This window comes from Callorhinus ursinus, unplaced genomic scaffold (genome assembly GCF_003265705.2).
Source record: "Callorhinus ursinus isolate GAN/ISIS: 27379988/994484 unplaced genomic scaffold, GSC_fseal_2.0 scaffold23, whole genome shotgun sequence".
In the NCBI taxonomy this organism is placed as follows: Eukaryota; Metazoa; Chordata; class Mammalia; order Carnivora; family Otariidae; genus Callorhinus; species Callorhinus ursinus.
In genome coordinates this window covers 96,988-119,028 of record NW_027397085.1, presented here as the reverse complement: position 1 = coordinate 119,028, position 22,041 = coordinate 96,988, and the positions used below count along the sequence as shown (strand labels likewise).

Sequence of the window (22,041 nt, the reverse complement as noted above, 5' to 3'; positions counted from 1 at the left end):
CTAAGTCATGCCATAGTCCATAATCTTTGGTTTTAGGCTTTTACTACTTACAGATCAAGATATATATATTTACACACAAAATGTTTTTTATTTTAAAGATTTTATTTATTTGAGAGAGAGGGAGAGTGAACACTAGTAGGGGGAGAGGCAGAGGGAGAAGCAGGCCCCCCTGCTGAGCAAAGGATTCCCGACATGGGGCTTGATCCCAGGACTCTAGGATCATGACCCCAGCCGAAGGCAGACACTTAACTGACTGAGCCACCTGGGTGTCCCACACACAATGCTTTTCAACTAATGAATTTCATGGCATTAACATTGGATGTTATTAATAAAGTTGAATTGAAAGTAGCAATTGTCTTTTTAAAGCTGCTTTTAATCTTAATCATGACTTGTTTCCTAATTAAATACATTTCAGGTGTTCTACTTTCTAAAGGACCAGGATTTATCTGTTTCAGCAACTCGTTATCAGTTTGCAAAAGAAATAGCCATGGCTTGTAGTGCTGCGCTGTGCCCTCACCTGAAAATTCTAAAGAGTAATGGGATGAATAAAATTGGCCTCAGAGTTTCCATTGACACTGACATGGTAAGATGTTTTTGTGATGTATTTTTGAAATGAATGTATCATATATTAAAATAATCAAAAGTTTCTTCTTTAACCTTTTATTTGGGATGAATGAAGAGAACTAAACTTTGTTGAACATCAGTGTGTGCTACGTACTTCCTCTATATTATTACCTTTACTCTCCACAACAGGGGTCAGCAAACTTTTTTGTAAAAGGCTAGACAGTAAATATTTTAAGCACTGTGGGCTGTATGATGTCTTTTACAACTATTCAGTCGTGCCATTATAGTGAACAAGTGGCCACAGACAGTATATAAACTAATGAGCTCACTATGTTCCAATGAAACTTTGTTTACAAAAATAGTTGGTGGGCCACATTGGCCCACAGGCCATAGTTTGCTGATCTCTGCACTACAGCAATCTTGCTTGATAAGTAGGTTTTTAATTTTTTCATTCTGACTTTATTCTATATTCACATGATTTAAAATTACAGAAGTCCAAAAGTGTTAAAAAAAGGAAAATTTAGTCTTTTCCTTCCCATGTAAGGAAAAAAAAGTTCTTCCCTACTGTGTCTTTCCTTCCTGTGAGTCTCCTTTACTACTCACACAAAATACTTCATTTCTGACATTTCTGGTCACCAAATATGTAGAGGATTTCCTCCTTCCAACAAGTAGTTCTTGGACACCAGCAGGATATCCAGGAATTCAACTCGATTTTGACACCATCTACCCAGATATCACCAGATCCCATAAGTTAAGGGTTCAGTCCTATAAAACTGTGCCCCCACATGCCTTCAGATGCTGACCATAAGCCCAGGTTATTGGCTGTGCTTCTGACCAACCAGCTATAGATCAGAAGTTCTAATAACCCCCTCCTTGGGTTTAATTAATTTGCTAGAGCAGCTCACAGAACTCAGGGAAACATGTTAACCAGTTTATTAAAGGTTATACAGATGAAGAAATATACATAGGGTGAGGCTTGGGAGGTTCTTAAGCATAGGTACTTCTGTCTCAGTGGAGTTGGAGTGTGTCACCCTCCTGGTATGGATGTATTAGCTGGCCTGAAGCTCTCCAAACCTTCCTCTATAGGGATTTTATGGAGACTTCCTCATGTAGGCATGATTTAACTCCATTTTGTAACCCCTCTCCCCTCTTTGGAAGATGAGGGGTAGGGCTGAAAAATCTAAAGCTTCTAATTATGGTTTGGTCTTTCTGGTGACCAGTCTCCATCCAGGAGCCCACCCAGAGTCACCTCATTAAAAGATATTCCTAGTGTTCTTATCACTTAGGAATGTACAAGGGTTTTAGGAGCCCTGTGTCACGGACGGTGTGAAATACAAATATTAGAACAAGAGATATTCAGAATGTTCTTATCACTTAAGAAATTACAAGGGTTTCAGGAGCTGTGTACGAGGAACCAGAGGTAGAGAACAATATATATTTTCTGTTATCTTGCAAGTGTGTGTATAATAGGACCATTTTATCCAACATTTCCAGAGAGCAACATTCATGTTGTCATCTATGTAATGGGTAGCCCCTAGAGATATTAACTCCAGGCTACAATGTAAATGGTTCCCAGTAGAGTTGTATAAGGTAATAGCCCTGGAAAGATCTCCTTCCCACTCTTGACTCTCAACCCTGTAGGTCTTATCTCCATACTCCTCCTCATCCTCCCTTCCTGGTCAGGCAATCAAATGTTACCCATTTCTTGGAGTCTCTGTGATTTTTTGCATGTACAGCCAAATAAGTATATAAGTCCTTTTCACTTCTCCCTTTACTCTTACTTTTTCTGACTTTGCTTCTTTAAGATCTTATATTTTAGAGATATTTCATATTACTACCTATTCTTTTTAACAATTGCTTAGTAGTCGTTGATTATATAAATGTACCATAATTTATTTAACTAGTTTTTATGTAAATTTAGTATGCACTGATTGACATTGAGGTTATCCACAATATTTTGGTTCTGCATAAAGTGTGAGTATAACAAACATTCTAAGAAGTAGAATTGCCAGGTCTAAGTATATGCTCAATAGATACTACCATATTGTCTCAAATACAGGTTACTACCACAATTTGTATGAGAAAGTTCTTTTCCCTGCATCTTTATCAAAGCAATATGTAATCAAACTTTTGAACTTTATGAATTTTATAGGTGAAAAATGGTATTCTAGTATTATTTTAATGTGCATTTCTGTTTCCAACATCCAGTATAATCAATTTCAAAGCAAGTTTTTCATTAGAATGGTTAATCTAAACATGAATGAGGTCATATACTGAGGGTTTGCTTTTCTTCAGTCAGGATTTGTTAAACTCATAGTTCTTTTGGAAAGAAGAACTTATATTTTGATCTCACTGTTAAAGGTTCCTTTTTCAAGGAAGTAATAATTTGTTATTTCAGCAGCCCTGTTAATTTTTTAGTCAAATATATTAAATGTAATTTTCACCAGCAACATTAAATTCAAATATTAAATACTTTTGTAACAACAAATTCAAAATATTTTAAGTCGATTTTTTAATACTATAGGTTTTTATTTAAGTCATGTTGGTAATTATTTAAAACCTTGGTTCTCTAGTGTGTTTATGTGTGCATTGAGAAGAAACCTAAAGTATGAAGTAGTGGCATTTAAACAATTTTTATGATATCTGTGGGAGAGACAATAATTTATGTAGAAGATAAAAGAAATATAGGAGAATGTGAAACATTTTATGAGTAAAATATCAATTATTTTCTTAACATGCTTAAAATGAATGATATTTTAAAATAGTTCATATTCATCTGCTAAGCTAAACAAGATTGCTTACTTTCTAAGGTTGACTTATCAAGATTTTTTTTCCCCCCCCAGGTTGAATTTCAGGCAGGATCTGAAGGCCAGCTTCTTCCTCAGCATTATTTAAATGATCTTGATAGTGCTCTAATCCCTGTGATCCATGGTGGGACCTCCAACTCTACTAGTTTACCATTAGAAATAGAATTAGTATTTTTCATTATAGAAAATCTTTTTTAGTGAAAGATATGAGTCATATTATATATTGCAAACTAATTTGTTAAAACTAAATTCACTAAAGCTGAAATGCCACAAACACTAAAAGTAAATGTTTGCTGTTTGAAACACGTAAGTTTTGCTTTTTAGGCAGGAAATGATCTTTTTAAATCATTAGCACAATATTTAAATCTCTAAAAATTTAAGAGACCAACAGTTTTTGAAGCTTTGATGTAATACAAGTTCTAAAAGGACAAGGATTTCTTCTGTCTTTAATAAATTTGTAGCATTTACTGTGTTATTTAAATGCAAAGCCAAAGTATCTGCACTTATGTATACCTCGTTATGCCAAGAATGATTTTAATGAAGGCTCTTTTCAGGTGTAACCTTATGAGGGAAATGGCTGTTACATTAGCCAGTTACATTGCTGGTTTCTAAAGTCTGTTAAAAATGAATTTCAGTGACATAGACAGTTTTCAGATCTTAGTCATATGATAATTGAGTAAGGCAGATAACTTATTTGTATAATTGGAGTGGAGACCTACCTCCATGATTAGATAAACTGGTTATTTGGATTAAAATCAGAATTTTGCCTTTTTTCTTCTCAAATTATTATATATATATATATATATATGGCTTTTTTCTTGATTAAATGGGTATTCTTAAAATAATTGTGGGTGCTTCAGAATTTTGTGCTTCTATATTTAAGTACATTGTTTTTATAGCAAGAACATGTGATTCAGTATGTGTTTTGTAAGTCTAATAATTTATAAATAGGTAATATTTTTGTATTGCAGTGTATTATTTTTCCTCCTTCCTTCAAAATATACACCACTTTATTTCCCACTTCTAAAAGTGATTGACAACAGGCCATATGACCCTTGAAGTAGTCATTATGTAGCAATAAATGAAGCCTGAAACAGGTTTTTTTAAACTTTTCCTTTAAACCTTAGAACTTTCTTGGCAAGTCTGCATATTTTCACTGACACCAATGTATTAAGTATACATTTTAATGAACTAATTACTTTTGCATATTTTAAATTCTTTATATGGTAGTTATTTTTTATAACAGGATATTAACATAAGTTAAATTCTATGTATTTGAAACTGTTACAGAACTTTGCTCTTCAAACAGCAAAATTTTAAGAAGTACGTTGTGTTAAAAGAAAGTAACGGGGATATTTTAGTTAGTCCTCCATTTACATTATATAAAATACAGTCACTATTTTGATGCTTTTTTTATTCTTATATGGTATATGTTTTTGTATCAAAAACACTCATTATATATTTCAAGAAAAAGAAACTACACTAAATAACCCTGATGTAAGAAAAATACTTATGAAGCATCTCAACTTGAAGACCAAGTCAGGGTTATTAACTCAGGATCTGAGGTCTCAGGCTAGTAGAGACTGAGAATTTTACTCCACTGGTCACATGGTTCATACTGAATCACATCTGTAGTATGAGCCAAAGATACCCTGTGAAGGAGATTATCAGTCTTCTGGAAGTAGCTACTTCATAAGCAATGTAAAATGTTGCAGCTGTTAAATAAAATGGCAACACAAAGTAACCTGTGAAATTTACTGAGATGGTGTAAGATTATTTTTATCAGTTTATGTTTTCTTTATATAGTGTGTTTATTTTGCAGTATTAGTTACGCAGTCAATGAATAATGAAATTATTTATTTATTTATTTTTTTTAAGTAATCTCTACACCCAGCATGGGGCTCAAACTCATGACCCCGAGATCAAGAGTCACGTGCTCTTCTGACTGAGCCAGCCAGGTGCCCCTGAAATTACTTTAAAATAACCAAATGGTGGAGAGCTCTTCCCATGATAGGATAGCTTTAGATTTGTTTTCATAAAGCCTTTACATTTAATGATAATGGAATAATGTACCTTTGGAGGTACATTTTAAAGTATTCTTTGTAGAGGTAGGTTTCTTATTTGGTCATGTTCTTCACATTGGTATTTATTTTGAAATTTTAATTTTTTTAAAGGTGAAGAAATAGAATGGTTCTCTTTCTCTGAATTCTGAAATACGAAGTAAAATCTAGCCCACTTGTTCTGTGTAGCCACCCAACAAACTTTGTGTGTCTATATACTTGCTATGTGCAGAGCATTTTGTTAGGCTTCACTGGTCAAAAGATGAATAAAATATTTCTTGTCCCTATTAGAGCTGAATGTATGAAGCAGATAATTAACAAAGTAAAAGTAACTGCTATAATAGAGATATGAATCTTGACTACATGGTTGGAAAACAACCCAGGAGGCAACCCTCTCAGGTCCGCTCCCTCTTTGGGAGCTTTATACTGTATCACTCAATAAACTTTGCTTTGTTGCCCACCAAAAAAAAAAAAAAAAAAAAAAAAGGAAAACAACCCAGAAGGATAGCCATACCAATGAGGAGATGGCCAAGAACTTGTTAGATAGTGGGCATTAAACCTGGCTAGGTAAGAGATAAAAATCTGAAAAGTAGGTAATCTATAAAAAGACTGAACTTTCCCTTACTTTAAAGAGTCTACTGTGTTGTATGAATATCTTACCCTATGATTTAATCATAAAAGCAGTAGCTTGACTGTGGTGTCTCAACTGCCTAATTTTATAACAGCCTAGATTCAGATATTGTTTTATAAGTGAAGAACAGACTTTTCTTTTTTTAGTCACAACCGTAACTTTGATAACTTGACTCACATTTTAATAGAAAATATCCTGAAATAAACCAGAAACCTATAAACCCATCTTAGGTTTTAATTTTTTCTTTGTGATTATCAGAAAAGTATAAAAAATTTATCAATATAAATTTTACCTTCCACCTTGTATGCGTCTAGCTTGTTCTTCTTACCCTCCAATCTCAAGTAATCATTTTACTAGTTTCTTATGTATCTTCCCATGGTTTAGGTGTAGTAGCAGCAAATACAAATAGATATATGTATTATTTTCCTCTTCTCATTTTTTATACAAAATGTAGGATGGTGTTTACACTGAAGAACACATTGACTTCCTCAATTACTTTGAGTTATGAGGTTCATATTTAGAATCTTAAAGGTTTCATGCCTTCTCAAACCACTTTTGATTGATAAAAGCATGTTACTGGAATTATGACCATATGTTTCAGTACAAGGACTATTTTTCTCGTAACAAATTTTTTATTACTAAAATTAACTTGCAAGTTTATTTTTTATTTAGCTATATTTAAATCCTTTATTTTTTTTCCTACCAGACACTAAGGCTTGCCATCTAAATTTATCTCTTACCATTTAACAGATTTTTTTTTCACATCGTATTTTTAGTAGTTTTAAATCTTTATATTCTTTCTTTTGGATTTAGCTTGGAACAGTTTAATATATAACACCTTTTGGGAAATATTTTACGCATCTGCATTGATAAAATTACAAACATATTTTCATGCTTTATACAAATGAAGGAGTGGGTTTAACTCTAGTGCTTTGTTATGAACCTCTGAATATAATAAAGGTTTTCTTTTTTTCTTTTGGTAAAATACAGTACTTCCCAGCCTCCAAGATAGCCTCCTAGTGATCCCTACCTCCTGGTATTCATACCCTTGTGTAGCCCCTTCCCACATAACATCATTGGTCTTTGTGACCAAAAGTGGCAGAAGGGTTGGGATGTCATTTCTAAAATTATGTTGTAAAAAGCTATCACTTCCATCTTTGGTGCATTTCTCCCCACTTTCTATCTTTTGTCCCTTTCTTCCTATCCTTTCCTCTTCCCTCTGTCCCTCACTCTCTATTAGATCACTCACTCTTGGGGAAGCCAGCTGCCAGGCTATTGGAGAGGCCCATTTGGCAAGGAACTGAAGCCAACAGCCACATGAGTGGAAGTGGATCCTCCAACCCCAGTCAAAGCCTTCAAATTGCAGCCATCATCCAAAGTTTGCAACCTCATGAGAACTACCAAACTAAGCCATTCTCAGATTCCTGAATCTCAGAAACCATGTAAGATAATGTTTTAAGCTGCTAAATTTTCTGGTGATTTGTTACATGCAGCAAGTAATATTAGATAACTAATATAAGATACTTACGTTTTTTGAGCAGCTATACATAAAAGTTGCTACAATTAATTGCTGGCAGAATTAAGCATATTTCCTATCAACATTTATGGATTATATGCCAAAAGTAGCATGTGCTAAGTGCAGAGAATACCAATTGAAAGAGTAGGGTTTGCCCATGTAGGAACAAAGATGCAGTTATGGGAAACTTCTTGTTTCAGGGAATTGTATGCTAGGATAGTTAGGTCCATATTCCTGCTGAAAACCAAAGGTGATTAAAATATAAAAATCATCTTAAAGCATCAAGATATTAAGATAGTAAGGAATGTTCAGTCCAAAAGGAAAGAGAAAAAGAGAAGGAAAGGGGGCATGGGGTCCTACTGAGACAACCTTATGGGGTGAGGGAACAGATCAAAGTTCAAGGCCCACACAACATTGTAAATCTATTCAGAATTATGAACCTAATGGGAACTTCCCCATGACCTCCCTCCACCCCGCCAAAGGATGAGGATCACCCAAAGAATCTTAAGCATTTAACTTGCTTTAGGGTGGTTCCACACTGGTGATCCCTCTAGGTGCTAGAGAATATATTAAAAACTGGACTGTTAAGCTCTAATTAAATAGGTTTAATGGCACAGTAGAATACAGCCACTGGGGAGAATTTATAAACAGGGATATAAATCAGGAGAAATTATCCAGAGTACAGCTGGGAAAGACAAAAAGATGGAAAGATGGGAAAAAAACAAACATACAGAGTAGATAGTGAGAAGTCCTAACATATGCCTAATTAGCGGCAGAAGGAGAGGAGAATAGGATACTACAAGTATTTTTAAATATAAACTTTCAAAGTCAATGAAAGACCTTACTCCACACACTTAAGCTAGACAAATCCCAAACAGAATAAATAAAAAGGAATTATAGACATATAACAGGAAAACAGGAACTTTCAGCTAGCACAGAGTCCAAAGAACAGTTTGCTCTCTCTAGTCGAACAGGAAAGGGGTTGGGGCTATGAGAAAAACTTTTGAATTTACTTGACTTATTCCAGGGGAGCTGCAGAAAAGTAGCACCCCCTCTTCACCATGTGCAAACCCTGTGAGGTGGAACCCTGCCATACACCAAGCTCAAGACAGCAAAACAGCATCACTCGTCTCTACCTACTGATGCAGTGGGGGCAGACAATCAGACACTGCAGGGTGGAATACTGGGAATGGTGAAGGGAGGCTTAAAGCCCTGACTTTCTACCAGAACAGCAAGGAGGAAGATCTTGTAACCAGAGAGTGTGGGGGGAAGATCATAGGAAGGAACTAAAAGTGAACCTCCAAATTGGTGTATAAAATCCTGGGATCACCTCCAACCTCTGCATGTGTGAAACTGACCAGAAGCAGCTGAGCAAGTGTTTTAAACACTGAACTACACTGTAGGTCACTACAGGCATAACTCAGAGACATTGTATATTCCATTGTAGACCACTGCAATAAAGTGAGTATTGCAATAAAGCGAGTCAACTTTGAATTTTTTGCCTTCCCAGTGCATATAAAAGTTATGTTTATACTATACTGTAGTCCATTAAGTGTATAATTATATCTAAAAAACAAAGTACATACCTTAATTTTAAAATATTGGTGAAAAATGCTAACCATCATCTGAGCTTTCAGTACATCATAATCCTTTTGCTGGTAGAGGGTCTTGCCTGAATGTTGATGGCTGCTGACTGATCAGGATGGTAGTTGCTAAAGGTTGGGGTGGCTGTGGCAATTTCTTAAAATAAGACAACAAAGAAGTTTGCTGCATTGATTGACTCTTCTTTCACAGTCATTTTCTCTGTAGCATGTGATGCTGTTTGATAGCATTTTACCCACAAAACTTTCAAAATGGGAGTCAATACTCTCAAATCCACTGCTTTATCTACTAAGTTTATATAATATTCTAAATCCTTGGTGTCATTTCAGTAATCTTCACAGCATCCCCACCAGGAGTAGATTCCATTTCAAGAAACCACTTTCTTTACTCATCCTTTTTTTTTTCTTCTTCTTTGCTCATCCTTAAGAAAGAACTCCTCATCCATTCAAGTTTTATCACGAGATGGTAGCAATTCAGTCACATCTTCAGACTCCACTACTAATTCTGGTTCTCTTGCTATTTCCACCACATCTGCAGTTACTTACTCCACTAAAGTCTTGAACCCCTCCAAGTCATGCATGGGGGCTGGAATTAACTTCTTCCAGACTCGTTAATGTTGATATTGTGAACTCTTCCCACGAGTCACAAATGTTCATAATGGCATCTACACTAGAGAATCCTTTCCAGAAGCTTTTCAGTTGACTTGCCCAGATCCATCACTATCTAGGCAGCCTTAAAAAATATATTTCTTAAATAAGACTTGAAAATTGAAATGACTCCTTGATCTATGGGCTGCTGAATGGATACAGTGTTAGCAGGCATGAAAACAACATTAATTTCATTGTACATCTCCATCAGAGGTCTTGGGTAACCAGGTGCGTTGTCAGTGAGCAGTCATATTTTGAAAGGAATCTTTTTTTCTGAGCAGTTCTCAACAGTGAGCTTAAAATATTCAGTAAACCATAGTGAGCAAACCAAGTGAGCAAGTGCTATTAGAAAAATGGCACTGATAGACTTGCTTGACCCAGGGTTGCCACAAACCTTCAATTTGTAAAAAACAGTATGGGTGAAGTGCAATAAAATGAGGTTATGCCTCTATGCAGGTTTTAGGATGGCCACTGGGTGGTGCACAATCAGGGCAGATTAGAACTGCCCTGTAATGGTGTTGAAAACTAAATTATCATTGAAACCACAACCCACATAATGCTGTCCAGGATATGTGGTCTGAACTAACTGGATGGACGGCAAGCTAAAACCAAAACAAAACAAAAGCATTCTTCTAAAGACTTAACAGGACTGACAGTTTCATAATATTCAAAATATCTAGGAAATAATCCAAAATTACTCAACATGTAAAACAAAAGGGAAATCTAAACAACTCTCAAGGGAAAAGACAAGGAACAAAAGTTATTCTGGGGTTATTAAAATTTCGGAATTATCAGAAAAAGACTTAACATGTTATTTTAATTATACTCCATAAAGAAAGGGTAAACATTGTTTAAATGAATGGAAAGGAAAAAGTCTTCACCAAAGAAATAGAAGCTATAAAAAGAACCTGGGTGGCTCAGTCGGTTAAGTGTCCACCTTCAGCTCAGGTCATGATCCTGGGGTCCTGGGGTCCAGCCCCGCGTTGGGCTCCCTGCTCAGCAAGGAGTCAGCTTCTTCCTCTCTGCCCCTCTTCCCCACTTGTGCTCCCTCTCTATCTTGTTCTCTCTCTCTCTTAAGTAAATAAATAAAATCTTATTAAAAAAAGCCAAATTGAAATTTTATAAGTGAAAAATACAAATAAAAAAATTTACTAGAGGGTCTTAATAGGATGGAGACAACCAAGGGAAGAGTAAGCAAATTTAAAGATAGATCAGTAGAAATTATCCAGCCTGGATAACATAAAGAAAAAAGTAGAAAAAAAAGAAAAAAGAAAAGCTTTGAGGACTTATGGGAAAATATCAAAAGGTCTAATATTCATGTTATAGGAGTTGTAAAAGAAGAGAAAGAAAAAAACATTTTAAGAAATAACTGAAAACTTCCAAAATTTGGTTAAAGACATAAATTTATATGTTTACATAAAATATATTTACAGCAGTTATACTGGCACAGCAAACTGCTAAAAAGTTAAAAACAAAAACCATATCCCGGCATATCGTAACCACACAGATGAAACCAAACATAAAGAAAAGATCTTGAAAACAGAGGAAAATGACATCGTCTACTTTTTGGAGAACAAAGATTTGAATTATGTTGTATTTCTCACCAGAAACCAGGGACAGTGGAACATCACTTCTAAAGTGCTTTAAAAAAATACTTAAAATTATCAACCCAGAACTTTAACCAGCAAATACATCCTTTAGGAATTAAAGTGAAATAAAGACATTTTCAGAAAAAGGAAAACTAAGATAATTCACTGCCAGTAGAACTGCTGTAAAAGAAATGCTAAAGAAAGTTCATAGAGAAGTAAAATGATATCAAAGGGAACACTGGAATGCCAAGAAAGAAGAAAGAGCAACAGAAATGGTAATATTTGGATAAACAGACTATTTTTTCACCTTTTAAGTTTGTTAAGATATGTATAACTACTGAAATAAAAAATTTATAACACTGATGGATGTTCAACACATATAGATCTAATACATGTGAGAACAACATCCTAATGGGAGAGAGCAAAAAGTTTGGTATGCAATAATCTCTAGAGGGACGCCTGGGTGACTCAGTCAAGTGTCTGCCTTCCCCTCGGGTCATGATTCTGGGGTCCTGGGATTGAGCCCCACAGCAGGGAGCCTGCTTCTCCCTCTCCCTGCCTATCCCCCCACTCGTGCTCTCTCTCATTCTCTCTCTCTAAATAAAATCTTTAAAAAAAATCTCTAGAGTAATCATTAAAACATATATGCATGGAGAGATATTTTTAAAAGCCAATATATAAATTAAAATGAAATTCTGTAAAAAAAAAAAAATCAAAAGGAGACCAGAAAGGAAAACAGAAGTGAAAAGCAGAGAGACAATTAATGATAAATGGTAGACCTAAATCCATCAATATGAAAAATTATATTAAACTTAAAGGGTCTAATATGGTAATTAAAACACAGATCAGCTAAAAAAAAACTTGATTGTATACTATCTTCAAGAAACTATCTGAAACATAATGGAATATATAGGCTAAAAAGTAAAAAGAAGGGGAAAAAATATACCATGCAAGCACTAAAAAATTTTTTTAAAAAGCCTGGAGTGGCTTTGGTAATTATCAGACAGAGCAGACTTCAGTAAAAGAAAATTTACCTTGTGGTTTATTATTGCATTTCATAGACGAAGTAATAAGAGAATAACTTTCCTAAAGTCACACATCTAGGAACTAACTATTGGAATTTAAGGAGAAACTTTCTAGCAATTAGGACTCTCCAAACTGAAGTAAGCTGTATTAAATTTATGCACATTTTTGATGGCTCTGCTTATAATTTCAGAACCAGAAAAAAAGCATTAAGGTCATCTAATGAAATGTCCCTACTTTTACTAACAAAATGAAATCCTAGTTAAAGGGCACTGAGACTACTTACATAGCTAGAGGCATATAGCTGAAACTAGAATCCAAGTCTCCTTCTGACCATTGCCCTTCTCACTATAACCAATGCTCATATTCTACATGATGTCTAAGGTTTATTTCTAATCCCATGAATATATGTGTTTTCATGAATTGTTTAACACTGTAAGTAAACACAGCTAACTGGGTGAAGTGGCAAAAATGCCTGGCAAATCTGTTAAATTACAAAAAAAATTTTTTTAAGCAGCTAAAGGGAACCAAGGTATATAATATTTAAATTCTCAATTCTCAAAAACCCTGAATTACATTGAATTACATTAGTTTTTTTCTTAATCACATTTTAGAGATTTTGTAATTAGTGGGATCCTCAGATTTTTTAGCATTAAGTTATGTAGAAGACAGCATATATTGCAAAGACTCCAAATTTGGCAGATGACATTAAGCATCTTTTGTTTTAAAAAAAAGGTCTCCTGAACTGCAGAATAAGCCCGAGAAATGGATATCAAGTAAGTGGAAGCTATCAATGTAGGCTTATCTAAAAAGTAATTAGAGGGAGCCAGAGAGTGAAAATAGACTGCTTTAAACTTAAAAGAATAAGCAATTGGGCTGGCATAAACTTGTAAATAACAAAATAGAGACCAGAAAACTAAAAAATATATTTAATATAGCAAACATAATATTTATAAATATTATATACCTACGTACACACACAGTTGACCCTTGAACAACATAGGCTTGAACTATGCAGGTCTACTTTTACACAGATTTTTTTGATTCAGAAAGTACTGTAAATGTTTTCTCTTATGATTTTTTTATGATTTTCTTAATTTTCTTCTCTCTAGGTTACTTTATTGTAAGAGTACAGTATACAATACATATGACATACAAAATGTGTGTTAATCGACTGCTTATATTATTGGTGAGGCTTCAGGTCAACAGTAGGCTATCAGTAGCTAAGGTTTGGGGGAGTCAAAAGTTATACACAGATTTTCAACTGTGCAGGGGGTCAGTGCCCCTAACCCTCCATGTCTCTCCATTGTTCAGGGTCAACCATACATGTAAAAAAAAATTTTACATATATGTATACACACACACAAATAAAGAAACAGACACACATAAGTGCTGACTGAAAGATAACTAAATTCTAAGGCCAGCTACGCTCTTACTCAAGAGTGAGTTATGTAAACTGAATCAAAGGTCATCCTTCCACAAATGGCTTCACCTTATTCCACTCCTCTAATATGTATAAAGTCACCACTTCTACCCAGATTGGGTTACTGAGAACTAACAATACATTCCTTATTCCTATTTATATATATCATCAAAAGTATCTCCAAACTCTCAAGTCAATGCCCAATTTTCACATTCTAATCTCATAAGGCTCTGTATATCTGCTCTTCTTTCCTCAAGGCACCATATACCCTTAACATATGAAACCTTTCCTTTGTGCCAAAAAAAGTAATTAGATACATATTTGGTATAAAAATATATTTTCTCCTACTCAAAAGTAGAGAGAATAGTATGATATAGCTCCATGTACCCATCCTACAACAAACCTCAGATTCAACAATTTTCAAGATTTTCTACTTTTGCTTCATCTACCCTTTATTTCTTTGCTGGAGTACCTTCAACCAAATCTGAGCCATCATCATTTCATGCCAGATACTTCAGTGCACAGCTCTAACAAATGGACAGTGAAGAGTAATTTTAATTGAATCAATTCATAACCGTAAAATCTATGAAAATTGACCTAATACCATAACCAATAGGCCGTAAAAACTTTTGAAGTGCAGCTGATAGCATCAAGAAAGTGAAAAGACAACCTACAGAATGGGAGAAAATATTTGCAAATCATCTATGTTAAGGGACTGGGAGTCAGACTTCATAAAGAATTTTTACAATTCAACAAAAAAAATTTTTTAAGCAGCTAAAGGGAACCAAGGTATATTAATATTTAAATTCTCAATTCTCTAAAACTCTGAATTACATTGAATGGAATTGAATTAATATACAAATTGAATTGTGGTATATACAAATGACCCAACTAAAAATGAGCAAAAAGGGGCGCGTGGGTGCTCAGTCAGTTAAGTGTCCAACTCTTGGTTTCAGCTCAGGTCATGATCTCAGGGTCATAAGACTGAACCTTGCATTGAGCTCTGCGCTCAGCATGGAATATGCTTGGGATTCTCTCTCTCTATCTCTCTCTCTCTCTCCCTCTGCTCCTCCACCAGCTTGCATGCTCCCTCTCTCTCTCTCTCAAATAAATAAGTAAATATTTTTTAAAAATGAGCAAATGATTTGAATAAACATTTCTCCAAAGAAAATAGTCAATAAGCACTTGAAAAGGGGCACCTGGGTGGCTCAGTAGTTAAGCATCTGCCTTCGGCTCAGGTCATGATCCCAGGGTCCTGGGATGGAGCCCCACATCGGGCTCCCTGCTCGGCGGGAAGCCTGCTTCTCCCCCCCGCCACTCCCCCTGCTTGTGTTCCCGCTCTCGCTGTGTCTCTCTCTGTCAAATAAATAAATAAATAAAATATTTAAAAAAAATAAGCACTTGAAAATATGCTCAACATTATAAATCACTAGAGAAATGCAAATCAAGACTAGAATGAGATACTACTTCATTATGCACTTGGATGGCTACAATTTTTATAAAATCAACAGAAAATAACAATTATTCTTGAGGATACAGAAAAATTGGAACTCTTATACCTTGCTGAAGAGAATGTAAAATGGGAATAGCTGCCTTTAAAAACTGTTTGGCAGGGGTGCCTGGTTGGCGCAGTCAGTTAAGCATCTGACTTTTGGTTTTGGCTCAGGTCATGATCTCAGGGTCATGAAATCGAGCCCTGTGTCAGGCCCCACACTCAGTATGGAGTCAGCTTGAGATTCTCTCTCTCCCTCTCTGTCCCTCCCACTCATGCTGTCTCTCTCTCAAATAAAGTAAAATAAAATAAATAAAAACTTTAGCAGTTCCTCAAAAAGTTAAACATAAAGTTACCAAATGAACCAGCAATTCTACTTCAAGAGAAATAGCTTCCACATACTTCCACACAGAATCTATACATGAATACTTATAAGCAGTATTAGTTATTAGTAGCCAGAAAGCAGAAACAATGCAAATGTCCATTAATTGATGAATGGACAAAGTGTGGTATATACAAACAATGGAATTTTACTTGGCCATAAAGAATAAAGTAGTGATGCATGCTACAATACTGAGGGACCTTGCCAACATATGCTAAATGAAAGAAGCCAGTGACAAAAGACTGTAACATTGTATGATTTCATTTATGTGAAGTGTCCAGCAAAGGCAAATCCATAGAAACAAAAAGTAGATTTGTGGTTGCATAGGGTTGGGGAAAAAATGGAAAGTAACTGCTCTGGGGTGATGAAAATGTTCTTAAGTTGGTTGTGGTGTGGTTACAAATTCTATGAATACACTGACTTGGACACTTTAAATGTATAACATTTTTTATCATTAGGGAACTACAAATCAAATAGGAGTCAACCAACTGTATATCTCAAAGATTTTTTTCTTAAAAAAAAAACAACACCGCTGAAATCATTAGAATTTAGTGTTTTCTGAAACTCTAGACATCTTTTTGATTCAGCTAGAGAACATTCAGAGAATACTGGAAGCCTGACTGAAGACAAATGGAAATAATTACAACCCAAGTGTGGAAAGCCTAAAATATATTAAAATCTGAAGGGCTGCCACTTGCGTTATGTCAGGTGATGTGTCATCCTAATTTTACCACTGACTGAGCTGTATTAGAGTCACAGGACCAGAAAATGTCAGTGCTCTGATTTCCCCTGAGGTTTTTCCTCTAGCTTCAGCTTGGCTGCGGAAAGTAAGGAGTTGTAGGCAAAAAAGGCAATGGGTGAGAGAGTCCAGTGGTACAAGTGTTTCCTGAATGAACCCTGGTAGAGAGGAAGAGGGAGGCAGAAAACTTTCAAGTTATCACTTTTGTATCCTTGTGAAGAAACTCATTTTTATGGAGAAATGATTCTATGTCATTTTACGATGTTACTAAAATCAAAAAGAAAATACATCCAACTTTGGAAAATCGTACCCCACACCAGTGACTTCTTTCAACCTCGGGACTTCATCCTCCGCCTTCCCTGACGTAGAGTTCTTCGGAACTACCCGTTTTCTGACTATCTATCAAAAGAGCAATTCGCGCGACACTTGGACAGCGAACACCAGCCAGGAGACTGCGCGCTGGGGAAACGCGAGCCTCAGCCTCTGCGCGTGCGCACCGCTTCTCTTTCCGCCTCCGCTCGGAAACCTCAGCTCGGAGGTCGATGGGCCGTAGGAGGAGGCTTCTTTGTGTAGAGTGTGTCGTTTGTTGAGTCGGGTTTCCAGGGTTTCCACGCCACCTGTGAAGGTCAGCCGCGGTGGCCCACGGCTCCGCGTCTCCGCGGTCTGCGGTTGGCCGTCGCCATGACAGCGACCGCTGGGGGCCCTGGTAAGCGCGGATCCCGCCTCTGTGGGTCCCTGAAGGGCTGCACACGATTGGCTCGCAGTCCTGCACTTTCTCTGGCCTGCGGCCTATAGTTGGAGCGCTTTGAGAGACTCCCCTGTCAGCAGCACTCCCGGTTGCTGATGGGGGTCTGCCTTCTCAGAGCGCGCACAATGGACTGGCCTAGAATGCTGGTTCCTCGCGTGGGTGTTAAGAAAAAAGCCAGTGAGGCGGCCAAGAATAGCAAGAATATTGGGTCCTTTTTAACAAGGAATTCTTTTTTTAGGGTAGTTTTGGGTTCATAGGGTAATTGACCTGGAAGACACAAAGATTCTCCATATACCACTTACCTGAACACATGTAGAGCCTCCCCATTATCAACAGTTCCCATTCTTGGTCATCTACATTGACACATCATAATCAAAGTATCCATATTTTACTTTTGGGTTCACTGTTGGTTATGTATGTTCTTTTGGTTTAGACAAGTGTATAATGCCTTGTATCCCTCATTATGGTATCATACAAAATAGTTCCACTGATCCCCAAATCCTCTGTGCTCCACTTATTCACATCCACCTCCTACAACCACTAATCATTGTTTTGTCTTTTCCAAAATGTCATATAGTTGGAATCATACAGTATGTAGCCTTTTCAAATTGACTTCTTTCACTTAATTGTATGCATTTAAGGTTCTTCCATGACTTGAGAGCTCATTTCTTTTTAGCACTGAGTAATACTCCTGGTCAGTTGTCTGGATGTACCAACGTTTATTTATCTATTTATCTATTCACCCATTGAAAGACATCTTGGTTGCTTCTAATTTTTGGCAGTTATGAATAAAGCCAATGTAAACATCTATGTGCAGGTTTTTGTATGGACTTAAGTTTTCAGCTCCTTCGGGTAAATATCAAGGAGCACAATTGTTGGATTGTATGGTAAGAGTATGTTTAGTTTTGTAAGAAACTGCCTAACTTTTAAAGTGGCTGTACCATTTCGCGTTCCCACCACCAGTAAATGAAAGTTCCTGTTGCTCCACTCTCACCAGCATTCGGTGTTGTCAGTGTTTTTCTGTGTTTCTCTGATGACATATTATGTGGAGCACTTTTTCAAATGCTTGACATTTCTTTATATTTGGTGATAAAGTCACTGGCCCATTTTTGAAATAAATTTGATTATTTTCTTATTGTTTGAGTTTTAAGTGTTAATATTTTGGATAACAGTCCAATATCAGATGTGCCTTTTGCAAATATTTTCTGCCAGTCTGTGGCTTGTCTTTTCATTTTCTTGATAGTGACTTTTGTAGAGCAAAAGTTTTTTCATTTTAATGAGGTCCAGCTTACCTATTATGTCTTTCATGGATGGCGCCTTTGGTGTTGTATCTAAAAAGTCATCACCATACCCAAGGTCATCTAGGTTTTCTCCTATATTATCTTATAGGAGTTTTACAGTTTTATGTTTAATTTCTGTGAAGGATGTAAGGTCTGTTTCTAGATTCATTGTTTTCCATGTGGATGTCCAGTTGTTCCAGCATCATTGTTACAAAGATTATCTTTACTCCATTGTATTGCCTTTGTTCCTTTGTCAAAGATAAGTTGACTCTATATTTACAGGCTGTTTACTTCAGGGCTCTCTGTTCTATTCCATTGATCTATGTGTCTCTTTTTTCACCAATACTGCCCTGACTTAATTACTGTAGCTTTATAGTAAGTCTGGATGTTGGGTACTGTCACCTCTTTGTTATTCTGGTTTTTAGGCCCTCCATATAAACTTTTGAATCAGTTTGTCAATATCTATAAAATAACTTAGCGGGTTTTTGATTGTGATTGCTCAAATCTGTACATCAAGTTGGAAGAACTGACATCTTGACAATATTGAGTCTTTCTATCCATGAACATGGAATATCTCCATTTAGTTCTTTGATTTCATTTATCAGAGTTTTGTGGTTTTCTTTTTATAGGTCTTGTACATATTTTGTTAGGTTTATACCTAAGTATTTTTGGCTTTTTGGGTGCTAATGTAAATGGTATAGTGTTTTTCATTTCAAATTCCACTTGTTTTTTGCTGGTAAGTAGAAAAACAATTGACTTTAATATATTAACCTTGTATCCTTCAAGCTTGCAACAATCACTTATTAATTCTGGGAGTTTTTGTGTTGATTCTTTCAGATTCTTTGCATATACAATCATGTCATCCGTGAACAAAGACTGTTTTATATCTTCTTCCCCAATCTGTATACTTTTTATTTACTTTTATTGTCTTGGTGCATAACTAGAACTTCTAGTATGATGTTGAAAAGGAGTGGTGAGGGGGTAGACTGTCGCATCTTGAGGTCCTGGCTGAAAGTGACATTTACCTGATCTGTAATTTCATTCGATCAAATGGGGAGTAGTTTTGGTCAGTCTGATTTCTCTTGGAATTGGGTGAGAGTGAGAAATGAAGACAAAGGGATGTGGTCAAGAATTATTCCAGCTTTTTGTTATACAATTTTCAGAAGCTGGTAATTAGTGTGTCCCTGTCCCTTGACCCCAGAGTTAGAGGTGTTTTAAACCAGGCGTTCTACTCCAGAAGGTTACATTTTCTTTTTTTTTTTTTTAAAGATTTATTTATTTATTTGAGAGAGATCAAGGGGGCTGGAGAGGGAGAGGGAGAGAATCTTAAGCAGACTCCCTGCTGAGCAAGGAGCTGGGTGCGGGGCTTGATCCCAGGACCCTGAGATCATGACCTGAGCTGAAATCAAGAGGCATATGTTTTACTGAACCACCCAGGGGCCCTAACTGACTGAGCCATCCAGGGTCCCCCAGAGGATTACAGTATCTTTTACATAAACCTAAGTAGTCACATTAGACAGCTTTGGTGACATAATCTTTTTTCAGCCTAAGTTTTTTCCTGATTGTAAACATAAGACATACTCATTATAGAGCATTTGTAAAATATATTGAAGTAGGAAAAAAAGTCCACACAATGCCAATAGTAACTTTTTGATATATTTTCTAATATGACTGGTAAAATAAAATGGAATAACTTATGTCAAGGGGTTTTAAAATGGAGCCAGAAGACAATTAAGGAGGAGGGCCTTATGCACATTCTCATCAGGTAGAACCCTGAACTTTTGAACTGGGCTAAACTGCAAATATTTCAAGGACTCTGCACGAATACCTGCAACTTACTGCAGTAACAGACTTTTTCTTAGTGATAGCCTTAGCAACCAATTATGTTTAGCTAAGATTAATTTTCTGCCATTAACACCAATTAAAATTTTTTGTAAACAATATATATAAGCATTTTTTTTTTGGCTTTAAAAAACCCCTGGCTTTGAGTTTTTTTAAAAACTCCCCAGATTGCAATTTTCACACCCCCAACTTATGCTTTTATTTCAGTTCTGCCTTTTCCCTTGATTGACACTAACAATCCTGACTTTTAAGAACATAGTATACATGCCACCATATACTATGTATCTCTTTTATGGTTTTCTCCTACTTTTTTAAATATACAAACTAATTTTTTAGAGCATTAGTTTTTAGTTGCTAGAACAGCACAAATTTATTATCTTATAGTTCTGTAGGTCAGAAGTCTGAAATGGTCTCACTGACCTAAAATCAAAGTGGCAGCATGACTGCATTCCTTCTGGACGCTCTAGGAGAGAATCAGTGTTTTTGCCTTTACCATCCTCTGGAGACTGCTTGAGTTCCTTGGCTCATGGTCTCTTCCTCCATTTCAGAGGCAGCAATGGCTGGTTCAGTCTTTTTCACATTGTATCACTCTGACACTGACTCTCCTGCCTCTCTCTTTGACTTAAAAGGATCTTGTGATTCACTGGGCCCACCTGGATAATCACAGCTCATCTCCCCACCTCAAAGTCAGCTGAGTAGCAACCTTAATTTTGTTCGTCACCTTACTTACCCTTGCTATGTAATATAACATATTTACAGTTTACAGGAATTAGGATGTGGACATCTTTGGGTGGGGTTCATTATTCTTCCTGCCACAGTACTCGTACAAATTGTTCTCCATTGTGCTTTTTTCCCACTTAACATATCTTTGAGATTGTATCAATACATATGGATTTGCCTCATTCTTTTTAATGGCTGCATAATGTCCCTTTGCATGGATAAACCATAATTTATTTAATGAATCCACTTTTGATGGATATTTAGGATATTTGCTATAACATTGATTGTAATAGCAAGAGTGAAAATAACCACATTCATCAAATGTGTCATTTTCCACCTATAAGCATATCTGTCTATGGGATAAGTTTATGAAAGTGGAATTTCTGGGTCAAAGGGTAATTGTGTTTTTTTAACTTTTTCTTTTTTAAAAATCTTTATATACACAATGCAATCCCTATCAAAATACCATCAACTTTTTTCAAAGGAATGGAAGAAAAAGTCCTAAAATTTGTATGGAACCAGAAAAGACCCCAAGTAGCCGGAGGAATGTTGAAAAAGAAAAGCAAACCTGGTGGCATCACAATTCCGGACTTCAAGCTCTATTACAAAGCTGTAATCATCGAGACAGTATGGTACTGGCACAAAAACAGACACATAGATCAGTGGAACAGAATCGAGAGCCCAGAAATGGACCCTCAACTCTATGGTCAACTAATCTTCGACAAAGCGGGAAAGAATGTCCAATGGAAAAAAGACAGTCTCTTCAACAAATGGTGTTGGGAAAATTGGACAGCCACATGCAGAAGAATGAAGCTGGACCATTTCCTTACATCACACACAAAAATAGACTTAAAATGGATGAAGGACCTAAATATGAGACAGGAATCCATCAAAATCCTAGAGGAGAACATGGGCAGCAACCTCTTCAACCTCAGCCACAGCAACTTCTTCCTAGAAACATCTCCAAAAGCAAGGG

General features: G+C 36.1%; 2 protein-coding genes and 1 long non-coding RNA gene across 8 annotated transcripts in view; 2 read left to right on the top strand and 1 right to left on the bottom strand.

The window, feature by feature from the left end:
- Nucleotides 1-9,056, top strand: part of ZFYVE16 (zinc finger FYVE-type containing 16) — a 51,648-nt gene extending 42,592 nt beyond the window's left edge. For 2 of the 3 annotated variants that reach the window (XM_025892648.2, XM_025892647.2), the window contains 2 exons: nucleotides 416-583; nucleotides 3,408-5,128. In XM_025892648.2, coding sequence (XP_025748433.1) covers nucleotides 416-583; nucleotides 3,408-3,569 — 330 coding nt within the window. In that variant the 3' untranslated portion in view covers nucleotides 3,570-5,128. Of the gene's footprint in view, nucleotides 1-415; nucleotides 584-3,407; nucleotides 7,505-8,605 lie in introns of those variants that run through there. The other variant, XR_012382004.1, reaches the window with a different exon arrangement.
- Nucleotides 1-16,863, bottom strand: part of LOC141374859 (uncharacterized) — a 67,478-nt gene extending 50,615 nt beyond the window's left edge. Inside the window, exons 1-2 of the long non-coding RNA XR_012382006.1 lie at nucleotides 16,786-16,863; nucleotides 9,165-9,318 (exon numbers count right to left, since the gene is read on the bottom strand). This is a non-coding gene — a long non-coding RNA (uncharacterized lncRNA). The remainder of the gene's footprint in view (nucleotides 1-9,164; nucleotides 9,319-16,785) is intronic.
- FAM151B (family with sequence similarity 151 member B) overlaps nucleotides 15,419-22,041 on the top strand; it is a 46,573-nt gene continuing 39,950 nt past the window's right edge. For 2 of the 4 annotated variants that reach the window (XM_025892548.2, XM_025892547.2), the window contains exon 1: nucleotides 17,020-17,181. In XM_025892548.2, coding sequence (XP_025748333.1) covers nucleotides 17,157-17,181 — 25 coding nt within the window. In that variant the 5' untranslated portion in view covers nucleotides 17,020-17,156. The other 2 variants (XM_025892552.2, XM_025892550.2) reach the window with 2 other exon arrangements.